This window comes from Salmo trutta, chromosome 21 (genome assembly GCF_901001165.1).
Source record: "Salmo trutta chromosome 21, fSalTru1.1, whole genome shotgun sequence".
NCBI lineage: Eukaryota > Metazoa > Chordata > Actinopteri > Salmoniformes > Salmonidae > Salmo > Salmo trutta.
The window spans coordinates 23,760,811-23,773,158 of NC_042977.1; the positions used below are offsets into that span (position 1 = coordinate 23,760,811).

General features: G+C 41.7%; 1 protein-coding gene across 3 annotated transcripts in view; it reads left to right on the top strand.

The window, feature by feature from the left end:
• The window catches only part of LOC115156994 (tenascin-R), a 136,564-nt gene that overhangs the window by 78,778 nt on the left and 45,438 nt on the right, over positions 1-12,348 (top strand). For all 3 annotated transcript variants that reach the window (XM_029704820.1, XM_029704822.1, XM_029704821.1), the window contains 4 exons: positions 702-1,178; positions 8,410-8,673; positions 9,886-10,001; positions 12,171-12,321. In XM_029704820.1, coding sequence (XP_029560680.1) covers positions 702-1,178; positions 8,410-8,673; positions 9,886-10,001; positions 12,171-12,321 — 1,008 coding nt within the window. The remainder of the gene's footprint in view (positions 1-701; positions 1,179-8,409; positions 8,674-9,885; positions 10,002-12,170; positions 12,322-12,348) is intronic.

The window sequence follows — 12,348 nt, forward strand, 5'->3', positions numbered from 1 at the left end:
AGAATGTTCCCTTCGGACCATCATGTGGGACCATTACGTGACATCCAAAAGACTAGTCAAATTAATGTATTGAAAATGTCCTAATTATTAAGGTCCTGACATGGTCATGACAGGGTCTTCAGCGAAGTCCTGGTAACTTACAGGGAACTAGACAAAGGTCCCCGAGGGAACATTCCCTTGGGACCATCAAGCAACGTTCTTAGAATGTTTAAGAACGTCAGTGGGATAACGTCGCGCCAAAACCCTAAAGGGACCTTATAGGAACATCACCGAAAGTCCACAGGACATCTCCTGTTTGCTGGGCAGTTTTTTAATAGATGCATGCTTATTGATAACTGGAAGAAATCAAGTGCACATCAACAAAAAAAACAAATCAAACCAACAAATCTTTTTTGCATCTTCAACATAGGAATCACTACAAAACCCTTTGTCTGAAAATCTTATACACTATTTTAGGCACATCCTTTGGAACATTGGCTTTTCTAGATATAGCCACTATATTATGATCACTGCATACAATGGGTGTGGACACAGCTTGAGAACAAAGTTATACAGCGTTTCTAAGGTTCATAGGTTTATTTTACAATGTTACACTGTTGCATTTTTAAAAAATATACATTGTTGCAACAGACGATGTTAGCATTAGTAAACCATACAGTATATTTAATGATGTGATATTGAGTCTTTCTTTCTTCCTCTAGGTCGCCTGGACTTCATCCCCCAGTGCAGTGGCCATGGCAGCTTCAACATGGACCTGTGTGGCTGTGTGTGTGAGTACGGTTGGACGGGCAAGAACTGCTCTGAGCCTCGCTGCCCAGACGACTGCTCCGGACAGGGAGAGTGTATGGAGGGCGAGTGTGTCTGTGACCGCGACTTCGGAGGGGACAACTGCTCGGAGCCCCGCTGCCCGGCGGACTGCTCCGGTCGAGGGCTGTGCATAGACGGGGAGTGTATATGTGAGGAGAATTTCACTGGAGAGGACTGTACGCTTGGTCGCTGCATCAACGACTGCTCTGACCAGGGCCTGTGCACCAATGGGACCTGCCAGTGTCGCCCGGGATACGTGGGAGAAGACTGCTCTCTGGCCTACTGCGCCAACAACTGCAGTCAGAAGGGCATCTGTAAGGAGGGCTTCTGTGCCTGCCAAGAGGGCTTTGCTGGAGACGACTGCTCTTTAGGTGAGAGAAAGGGAACAACAGGAAAACATACAGTAGCTCCTCTGAGAGAATTATTTACCTTTATACTTTTTGCCATTGTTGTTTCGAAGATTGGATATATGGGTGGATATTTGGTTATATGAGACAAGCATTAGCCTAATATGCTGACTAGAACGGGCAGGCGCGAGTCCGCTTGCATGTTGATTTTGTCTATCCACACCAGACACGATCAGGACACGCAGGTTGAAATATCAAAACGAGCTCTGAATCAACTATATTCATTTGGTGACAGGTCGAATATTCACAGAGGTTATGGTAAGAAGTTGTCTCAGTCTGCATTTGGTTCTTTGGGGATATCTAAGCCTGCGTATCTGCCAAATATTTCCAAGAATGATGTTTTTACAGATAATAGCAATATTCTCCATGCAATAGCAGCTGAATCCACAGATCTTGCCCTACAAAACAGTAGTCAAACACCTCTTGCAGCCCCTCTGTGCTTCAAATAGTAGCTATAAAGTTGGTGATGGCTTGCTGTGTAACAGCATTCATTTGTCAAAAGTCACATTAACTGAAGCTGAAGCAATATCTGAATCACACTAGCCTGGATTCACAGCTAGTTCTCTGAAAAAGGCTGCTGCTTCCCACTGGCGTAACACAGTTTCTCCCCCTCCCACCCCTCCCCATATCCCGGTGCGCCAGTACTGATTCCTCCTATTGCTATAGACATCTGTCATCTCACAAGTGAAACGAAAAAGAGCCTCTACTACCTATACTCCACCTCATTTTCAGCAAAACCTGCTGGAGCTAAAATTGCTTATTTCTTTGCAATTAGAGGTAAAATAACAGAGGCGCGTGTGGGAGAGGTTGCGGAATGCAAAAAGAGGCCATTCAATTACCAGCACTTATTCAGGACTCATAGGGTGGCCTGCATTGTAAGTGTTTCATATTATCAAAGTAGAAAAATCAGGATATGCTTTTGTGGCCCCATTTTCTCCTACTATGAAAATAATGAGACTATGGAATTTAAATTAGGTATTTGACGATGTGAAAATGTAAAAACAAAGCAGCTGCATTCACATGATGAGTTGCCTTAACATCACTATCATTCAAAATTCTAGTCATTATGACTCCACCACTTTGCTAAAATGTCTCACATTGGAAAATGATTATGCATGACTTAAAGGTTTTCACAATTGTTTTTAACCCCCGAAAACAAATATGCTTTTGAAGTCGGAAGTTTACATACACTTAGGTTGGAGTCATTAAAACTCGTTTTTCAACCACTCAACAAATTTCTTGTTAACAAACTATAGTTTTGGCAAGTCGGTTAGGACATCTACTTTGTGCGTGACAAGTAATTTTTCCAACAATTGTTTACAGACAGATTATTTAACTAATAATTCACTGTATAACACAAATCCAGTGGGTCAGATGTTAACATACACTAAGTTGACTGTGCCTTAAAACAGCTTGGAAAATTCCAGAAAATTATGTAATGGCTTTAGAAGCTTTTGATAGGCTAATTGACATCATTTGAGTCAATTGGGGGTGTACCTGTGGATGTATTTCAAGGCCTACATTCAAACTTAGTGCCTCTTTGCTTGACATCATAGGAAAATCAAAATAAATCAGCCAAGACCTCAGAAACACAATTGTAGACCTCCACAAGTCTGGTTCATCCTTGGAAGCAATTTCCAAATGCTTCAAGGTACCACGTTCATCTGTACAGACAATAGTACGTAAGTATAAACTCCATGGGACCACGCAAGCCGTCATACTGCTCAGTTCTGTCTCCTAGAGATGAACCTACTTTGGTGCAAAAAGTGCAAATCAATCTGAGAACAACAGCAAAGGGCCTTGTGAAGATGCTGGAGGGAACAGGTACAAACATATCTATATCCACAGTAAAACAAGTCCTGTATCGACATAACCTGAAAGGCCGCTCAGCAAGGAAGAAGCCACTGCTCCAAAACCGCCAAATAAAAGCCAGACTGTGGTTTGCAACTGCACATGGGGACAAAGATCATACTTTTTGGAGAAATTTCCTCTGGTCTAATTAAACAAAAATAGAACTGTTTGGCCATAATGACCATCGTTATGTTTGGAGGAAAAAGGGGGAGGCTTGCAAGCCGAAGAACACCATCTCAACCGTGAAGCACGGGGTGGCAGCATCATGTTGTGGGGGTGCTTTGCTGCAGGAGGGACTGGTGCACTTCACAAAATAGATGGCATCATGAAGCAGGAAAATTATGTGGATATATTGAAGCAACATCTCAAGACATCAGTCAGGAAGTTAAAGCTTGGTTGCAAATGGGTCTTCCAACTGGACAATGAACCCAAGCATACTTCCAAAGTTGTGGCAAAATGGCTTAAGGAGAACAAAATCAAGGTATTGGAGTGGCCATCACAAAGCCCTGACCTCAATCCTATAGAACATGAGTTTAAATGTATTTGGCTAAGGTGTATGTAAATTCCGACTTCAGCTGTACCTAATGCAAATGGTTTCGAAGTTTGTGCCAGAGAAATACTGTACAGGAGCTAGTAGTCAGATGGTTGCATGTGAGCCTGTCAATCCTGTCACTTCCTCTTGTTAACAGAGTTGTTCACTGACTGACAGATATTTTCAGTCAGAGAGAACACATAAATGACCTTGCCTTTCCAGAATGCCCCACAGAAATAGAACCAACAATTTTGACTTCAAACATTCTTTGACAAAACCTACACTTTCAACTTTCATACAGTAGCTCAGCTGCATTAAATAGACAATTGATTTTCTACTCAGTCTTCATGACACCTGCATTTTGTATCACCCTTTTCCATTATTGCTCAACTGAACTGAGTGATAGAAGAGAATATGAATTTGGAATCGATAGCTCAATCCACCAGAGGTAGAAGTAGCTTTGCTTAGCCTCCTCCGGAGCCACACGTCTTCACTGCGTCGTCATTAATGTATTCACTCCAAAAAGCATAGCTAACTTCAATGTTGTGTGTCATTTTTAGGATGACCTCATTACAGCAGTTTAAACAATGCAACAATCTTCCATAATGTTGTGTAATACAATGACCTCTGGCCTATTTAGAATTTCTGATAAACAGTCCCAAAACACTAAACTCTAATTACGCTTTCATAAGTCATTCGCTGCCCCGTAAAAAGAAGATCAGTCAAGCAGCGAGTCTGTTTGCTGTGAGCAATAATAAGTGAAATGGATGGAAACAGAAAACAGTGATGTGATGTAGTACTCAGCTGTGCTGTGGGGCATTGGCCTCATCATGCCAGAGTCCTGACCCTCCTGACCCTCAGTGTAGATCAGTGCAGCGGTACAATGGTTCACTCCCCTCCTCCCTCTGCTGATCCATCCAAATCAAATCAAATTGTATTTGTCACATGCAGTGAATACAACAGGTGTAGACTTTACTGTGAAATGCTTACTTGCGAGCCCTTTCCCAACAATGTAGAGTTAAAAAGTAAGATAATTTTGCTAAATAAAAAAGGAAATAGTAACACAATAAAATAACAATAATGAGGCTATATACAAGGAGTTCTAATACCTAGTCAATATGCAGGTGTATGAGGTAGTTAAGGTAATTGAGGCAATATATGTAACAGTCGTCTGAAGGTGAAGAAGTGGACCAAAGCGCAGTGTGGTAAGTGCTCGTGATTATTTATTTTCAAGAAACACTCAACCAAAATAACAAAAGGGAAAAACGAAAACGTACAGTTCCGTCAGGCACATACGCTAAACAGAAAATAACCTCCCACAAAACTCAGGTGGAAAACAGGCTGCCTAAGTATGATTCCCAATCAGAGACAACGATAGACAGCTGCCTCTGATTGGGAACCACACTCGGCTCAAAAACAAAGAAATAGAAAACATAGATATTCCCACCCGAGTCACACCCTGACCTAACCAAACATAGAGAATAAATAAGATCTCTAAGGTCAGGGCGTGACAGAATATCCATGTAGGTAGGGGTAAAAGTGACTAGGCAATCAGGATAGATAAAAAACAGAGTAGCCGCAGCGTAGGTGAAGAGTGTGAAAGAGTGTGAAACTGTGTGTGTGTGTGCCTGAGTGTGTATGTGGGACGTTACTATGTGTGTGTGTGTGTGTGTGTGTGTGTGTGTGTGTGTGTGTGTGTGTGTGTGTGTGTGTTTGGTGTGTGTGTGTGTGTGTGTTTGGTGTGTGTGAGCATATGTAGTGTGTGTATGTGTGTATTGGAGTATCAGTGTAGTATGTGTAAGTGGGTGGGTAGAGTCCAGTGAGTGTGCATAGAGCCAGTGCAAGGGGGGCAATGCAAATTGTCCGGGTAGCCATTTGTTTAACTGTTTAGCAGTCTTATGGCTTCGGGGGTAGAAGCTGTTCTCTGTGATTAATGAGAGGCAGATATATTGTAGGCCTAGTACTGGAGGGAGGGTGTGGCCTGTGTCAAAGACTGTGTCATAGTATTCATAGCTGATTTTGAAAAGGCCTTTGATAAAGTATGACTAGAATTTATATAAAATGCCTGGACCATTTTCATTTTGGAGAATAGTAACCCCCTACTTCTCAGGCAGTACTGTCAAGGGGAGTGAGGCAAGGTTGTCCACTGTTAGCATATCTATTTATTATGGCCATCGAGATGTTATCTATTCCAATTTGATCAAACAATAATATCAAGGGGTTAGAAATACGGGGCTTAAAAACAAAGGTTGTCATTGTACACTGACTACATGTTTTCTTTTTCATTCGTAATTTGGGTCCCTGCACAGCCTCATAGAGGATAGAGATAATTGATCTAACCTCTCTGGATAACAACTTAACTATGATAAGTGTACCATATTAAGTATTTGATCGATATTGTGTAGTTTACCAATAAAATAGTCTGATGGTGAAGTGGACATACTCAGTACTAATATCCCGAAAGACAGAAACGATCTCACTACAATACATTTTAATAGAAAGTTAGAACTTGTTGCCATGGAAAGGTAAATACCTGTCTATTTGTGGAAAAATCACCCATATTAATTTAGTCATATCCCATTTTACCTATTTACTTATGGCCCTGCCTTAAATTATATGAGCAAAAAATATGAAATAATCTTCAGAATATACAGCGCATTTGGAAAGTATTCAGACCCCTTGACTTTTTTCACATTTTGTTATGTTACAGCCTTATTATGAAATGTATTAAATCTACACACAATTCCTCATAATTACAAAGCAAAAACAGGTATTTAGACATTTTTGCAAATGTAAAAACGGAAAAATCACATTTACATAAGTATTCAGACCCTTTACTCAGTAGTTTGTTGAAGCACCTTTGGCAGCACTGGGAGAGCATCCTGACCAGTTGTATCACCACCTGGTATGGGAACTGCTCGGCATCCGACCATAAGGCACTACAGACGGCAGTGCGTACGGCCCAGTACATCACTGGGGCCAAGCTTCCTGCCATCCAGGACCTATATACTAGGCGGTGTCAAGTCATAGATTGTTCTCTCTGCTACCGCACGGCAAGCGGTACCAAAGTCTAGGTCCAAAAGGCTCCTTAACAGCTTCTACCCCCAAGCCATAAGACTTCTGAACAATTAATCAAATGGCCCCCCAGACTATTTACATTGACACTGTGTTTTTACACTGCTGCTACTCGCTGTTTATTATCTATGCATAGTCACTTTACCCATGCCTACATGTACAAATTACCTCGACTAACCTGTACCCCCGCACATTGACTCGGTACAGCTACCTCCTGTATAAAGCCTTGTTATTGTTATTTATTGTGTTACTTTAAAAAAAAACTTTATTTATATATATTTTCTTAACTCTATTTCTTGAACTGCATTGTTGGTTAAGGGCTTGTAAGTAAGCATTTCTCGGTAAGGTGTGACAAATACACCTGTTGTATTCGGTGTGACAAATACAATTTGATTTGATTTAAATCTGTAGAAACTATGAGAATGAAAAGGTTCAGAACTTTTGTGAAACATTACAGCACAGTTGAAAAATATATGGCATTTAGTAATCACTGGATGGTTTTCAGAACTAGATGGAAGGGCCTGAGTGTAGCTGAAGGGTGTGACAAAAAAAGAAAGAAAAAAAAGAGTAGTATATATGTATAGTATGTATACGCTGGAAGTAGAAGCCGAAGTATTGTCCATTAGTTTACTCCAATTAAGGGAGGGGTAGTAGGGTTAGGAAAAAATATATATACAGATATATATATGTATATGGAGGATTGGAAATTACATTCATAGAACCCACAATCTGTCGGCAATATTAAAGCTGATCTACTCCCTAAAAAAAAGTTAAATACAATAGTAAGCCTGCATCTCAAATGGCATCCTATTCCCTTTATAGTGCACTACTTTTGACCAGAGCTCTATGGGACTTGGTCAAAAGAAGTGCGTTATAATTGACAATAGGGTGACATTTGGGATGTACTCAAAGCCCTTCAGAAGGAACGTTGCTCTAAGCATCTAAGCATATGGCTTAGATGGCTTAGTTAAAGTACTCACCCCCTATACCCCATATCAATCACCTTACTACTGGTTCCCTTTTTTGTGTCTTACTTAAGACTGAATCTGGTCCATGCGATAAATCTTCCTAAGTGATGCCGCAGGACTTCTCCTCACTCCAGGGTCAGTCTCGAGGAGGAGGCAGGCTCGGCTCCATCTGTCGTGTGTGTGTGGCAGTAACTCAAACTCTTCCTCGAGTCCCTCAACAGCTCCCCTAGGAGGGCTTAATGCTCCACCACCACCACCACCACTGAGCCCAATCTACAGAGGAAAGTCCCACACCACTAGCTGCCTTCAGGATAAGATCTGTTACTCACTCTCTCTGATTGAGCTGTAAACTTATACACTCCTGTTTATGCAGGGCTTCATTTGCATTCTACACTCAAATCCTCTCAGGCTTATGGCATGGCTCTGTCCCAGTTGCCCCCAAGAATATCAATCCCTTCCCCGAATCCACTCTCATATACAAGCTTAGTTGTGGTAGTGGCACCACTGGGGTATTGTAAGTTAAAAGGAACAGGTCTTGGACTGTTTGTTTCCTCTGCATTTTGGGTCACTTTGGGTGATTTCAACACACATTTGGAAGTCAAGTGCACATCAGAATGTGTTGTTTATACAGTACATGTGGGTTAAGTGTGACCTAAGCGAATATAAGTAAGTCAGTCTTCACCTGCTACAGTAGGTGCAATATAATGCATGGAAGTTCAAGTTTGCAAGGTTTTGATTTCATACTATGCAAACAACATTTAATCTACAGTGGCTCCGGATCTGAACCTGCATGTGCGGGGAGTGACAGAGCGTACCATTGACCTGGAGTGGGAGGGGTCGGTGTTGATGACAGACTACCTAGTCACCTACGTGGCCACCAGCCCAGGTGGGGTCCAGCTGGAGATCAGGGTCCCTGGGAACACCACCACCTGCAGTATTCCAGACCTGGAGCCTGGCATCGAGTACAACATCAACGTCTACGCTGTGCTCAACAACGTCATCAGTGTTCCTGCCAATGCTCAGGTGTCAACCTGTGAGTACAACAAGCAGCCATTTTCTATTACTATTTTATTTGGGACCCTGCTTAAGTCCTCCACAAAGTCAATTTTTTTTCTGCTTAGGTTTCCTTTCAGGTGTCAACCTTGGTACTACAACATACAGACATCCACTTTCTACTTATCACACTTCTTCTTTTACAGGAAAGTGGTCTTAGAAGGTTTATTGTACCGTCACAGACCGGGGAGGGATTTTTGATTTGAGTTGATTTATTAGGATCCCCATTGGCCAACGCCAAGGTCAGAACACTTGAAACTTTTCACACACAAAAGTCATTTTACTAAGGATGCTATGGAAAAAAAAATGCTACTTACCAGAACTGAAACATGTCACGTAAATTTTACCCACAAACAAAACAACCATTGTTATACTGTATACACTAGGCACCTTGTCCACACCATTGAAATCTGGGCACTTAGGTTTTCCACAACAACAACGCAAAAACTCACACATACTTTCACAGACAAGTTTTGAGAAAAATCCTGTTGGAAGGAGGCCCATCTTTGACAACAGGATGTGATTAGACTCTTGCCACCTCCTGGGTATAAATGCCAGATTGGCAAATTGCTGCAGGCTCTCAGTTTCCAGTCAATATTTCTCAGACATATGCAAAACTCTCCTTCAGGCCCAGAATAGAACATGTTTATACAGTAAACATTCAATTATCTCACGGACTGATTGGGCCTTTGCTAAATAATTACAGCTCTCATCAGCAGGCAACACTCCTGGTTCTGATATTATCACTAATTTTGAAATGATCAAGTAAATAAGGACAGGAGTATGTTCATGCAATTACGCTCAAGTTTTTTTCTCTCTCCCTATAATACAATTATTAAGCTTTGCATAGTTCATTTTTTGCATAGTTATTTTATGTTTCATATGACTGATGTACTGTATCTGGACATGTTGTGTTTTCATTACCGGTATGTGTTTATAGCTCAAAGATGACCTAATGAAGAAACGTTTTATATAGGGACCATGTAAACAATTATTGTATTAAACAGTTTGTTCAAAAGTAATGGATGTGCACCTGCTGCCTGGCCTGTTGTAGTCCACTAAGAAAGAAACTTTAGCCGCAGGGTGAGGTCCTCTTCCCCCTGCCCCTATGCATGGAAAGCTCTGTAAAAAGGGAGATTTATTGAGCATACAGAAGATGGAGGCCTATAATACAGCTCTCCTTGCCTCAAAGATCTCTCAAATCCAGATGGTTTAGTCTTCAAATCCATCACAGAGACGTCCGTGGAGGTGCAGTGGCAACCATTCTACTACTCGTTTGATGGCTGGGAAATAAGCTTCATTCCAAAGGTAAGGTTTCACCAACAGAGAGGACAGATATTTATTCAATACTGGCTACATCACTAAACATTTGAATGAATAAATGTTGTTACAGTGTAGACATATTGTTACATATATTTGTTACTTTTAACAGATGCCCTTATCCAGAGTGACTTACAGGAGCAATTGGCTACCTGCCACCCTATCTCTAGAATCCCCGACCATGCAGATAATCTTTCTGCCTAGGGATTGGTGGAAAACTGGTTTGAATTTGAACAAAACAGAAGTTTGTATTAAACATTATCAAAACCATACAAATCGTGACATCTACCTTACCTACAGTATTTCTGAAAGAAAAAAGGATTCAAGAACAGCTTCCCCAAAGAGATGAAAGAATTCAGGTTTGGCGATGTTCTGGGAAGAGCAGTGTGGCACTGTACACAGCAGTATGCTGAACAACAACAACAACAAACACACTGTACAATAAAACCTGTCATTTTCAACTCAGTCTGCTTACATCTCAGGAGAGTTCCTTTTGAAATACCAACATTATATTACTATATTTATTACTACAACATTATATTGCAACATTATATTCTATTTTTGATATGGCCATCCATGGTTAGATTTTTACTCTTGGATGGTAGAAATAGTGGAACATTTGGGGAGGGGATTGATTTTTTACCCTTCAACTTAAAGTCTACCAAATTAGATGATGGATTGCCCAAGGCTTATTGACGATTAGGTGGATCAGCAAGCAGGAGCCATTTTCAAACCCATAGCCATATTAGCCACAGGTTCAAAGTTAGGAGAGCTTTCCCTTTAATTCCCTCTATAAACACCAGGTACTCTTATCCTCAGTCCCTCTCTCTATAATTGGCTTTCTCCTTTAGGTGTTCCTAGCTAGGAGGATAGAAGTTTGGCTGGGCTCAAGGACTTAAAGCTGGAGTTTTTAGATGAAAAGCATAAATGCCATGGAAACAAACTCGGGAAAGCTCTTTTGGAGGTGACAGACTATGAATACAAAGCGACATGGGAGTATTTGGGTCACAGTGCACTTTAATCTACATCATTGGGTGTGAGGCTGCCTACTACAGTGGACTCTGCTAGCTAGCTCCTTCTCCATAAGGGGTCCGAGTTCAAACTCAACGTTGTCACTTAGAAATCGTATTAGAAGTCAGAGCCTCGACCCCTCTGGATTTAATCAAAAAGAAAAGATTAACAATAAGGTAATGGATGTGAGCATAAAAGTGGCAGCTGGGGACAAACAAGAGTTCACAGTGCCAAAAGCACAAAGAGATGAGAGCTTGCCCACTGAGTCACCCCACACCAACAGCCATTATCTGAGACAAAGTGACCCTGGAATTGATATATTCACAGTTTTTTTACCCAATATTTTCATACCAATGTACTTATCAGGATGGTTCACTTCAGTCAGCCAGTCAGAAGGTAGCCTAGCTGTTTGACCGTTAGGCCAGTAATCGAAAAATCAACACATTGCACTACACCTATCAATCATCAACCTGTCAATCAAACATTATGTACATCACCCTTTTTACTAAGTCATTTAGCACAGAACTCTTAACAAGACCTGGAGCGTAATCACCAAAAGAACAACCAACGCAAGCAGAATTTATCATAAAGCCAATCACAATATCATATTTATAGATGCCATAACTTGGTGCCCGTCAGAGCAGTGAGGGTTGAGTTTTATTCAGATCCTTCCTCTGCATAAACATCTGTCTGGGGGAGTAGCTCACATGGAACCATGCATCACTCCTCCATCAACAGCAGGTGGGATTGTTTACCTGTGTATGTATGAGAGGACCAAGGCCAGATTACCGAACAGGCATGCAGGGCACCTTTTTGGGGGGAGGTTGGGGCTCCCCCTGGAGAATGGGGGCTCTCAGAGCATAAGATAGCAAAATGTGTAGAATTGCAGTAAATTTGATTTAAAACGTTTGGTGCCCCAAATGCAGTAGTCTGTCCCAGGAGAGGAGCCCAAGTGACGCCAGAAGTGTGTCCCAAATTGCACCCTGTTCCCTTTATAGTGCACATATTTTTACCAGAGCCTTATTGACCCTGGTCAAAAGTAGTGGACTATATAGGGAATAGGGATCCATTTGGAAACCATACTGTATATGACAAGAGGAGCCCAAGTGAAGCCAGAGGGTTCTGCCTGTCTGTGTTCTCTGACAGGACAATGATGGAGGGATGACAGCCCAGCTGCCCAGCACCATCACTTCATTCCACCAGACAGGCCTGAGACCAGGGGAGGAGTACACCGTCAACCTGGTAGCTCTCAGGGACCAGGGCCGCAGTCAGCCCGTATCCGCCATCGTCACCACATGTATGTATGGTTTCGTCGGTGATCCCA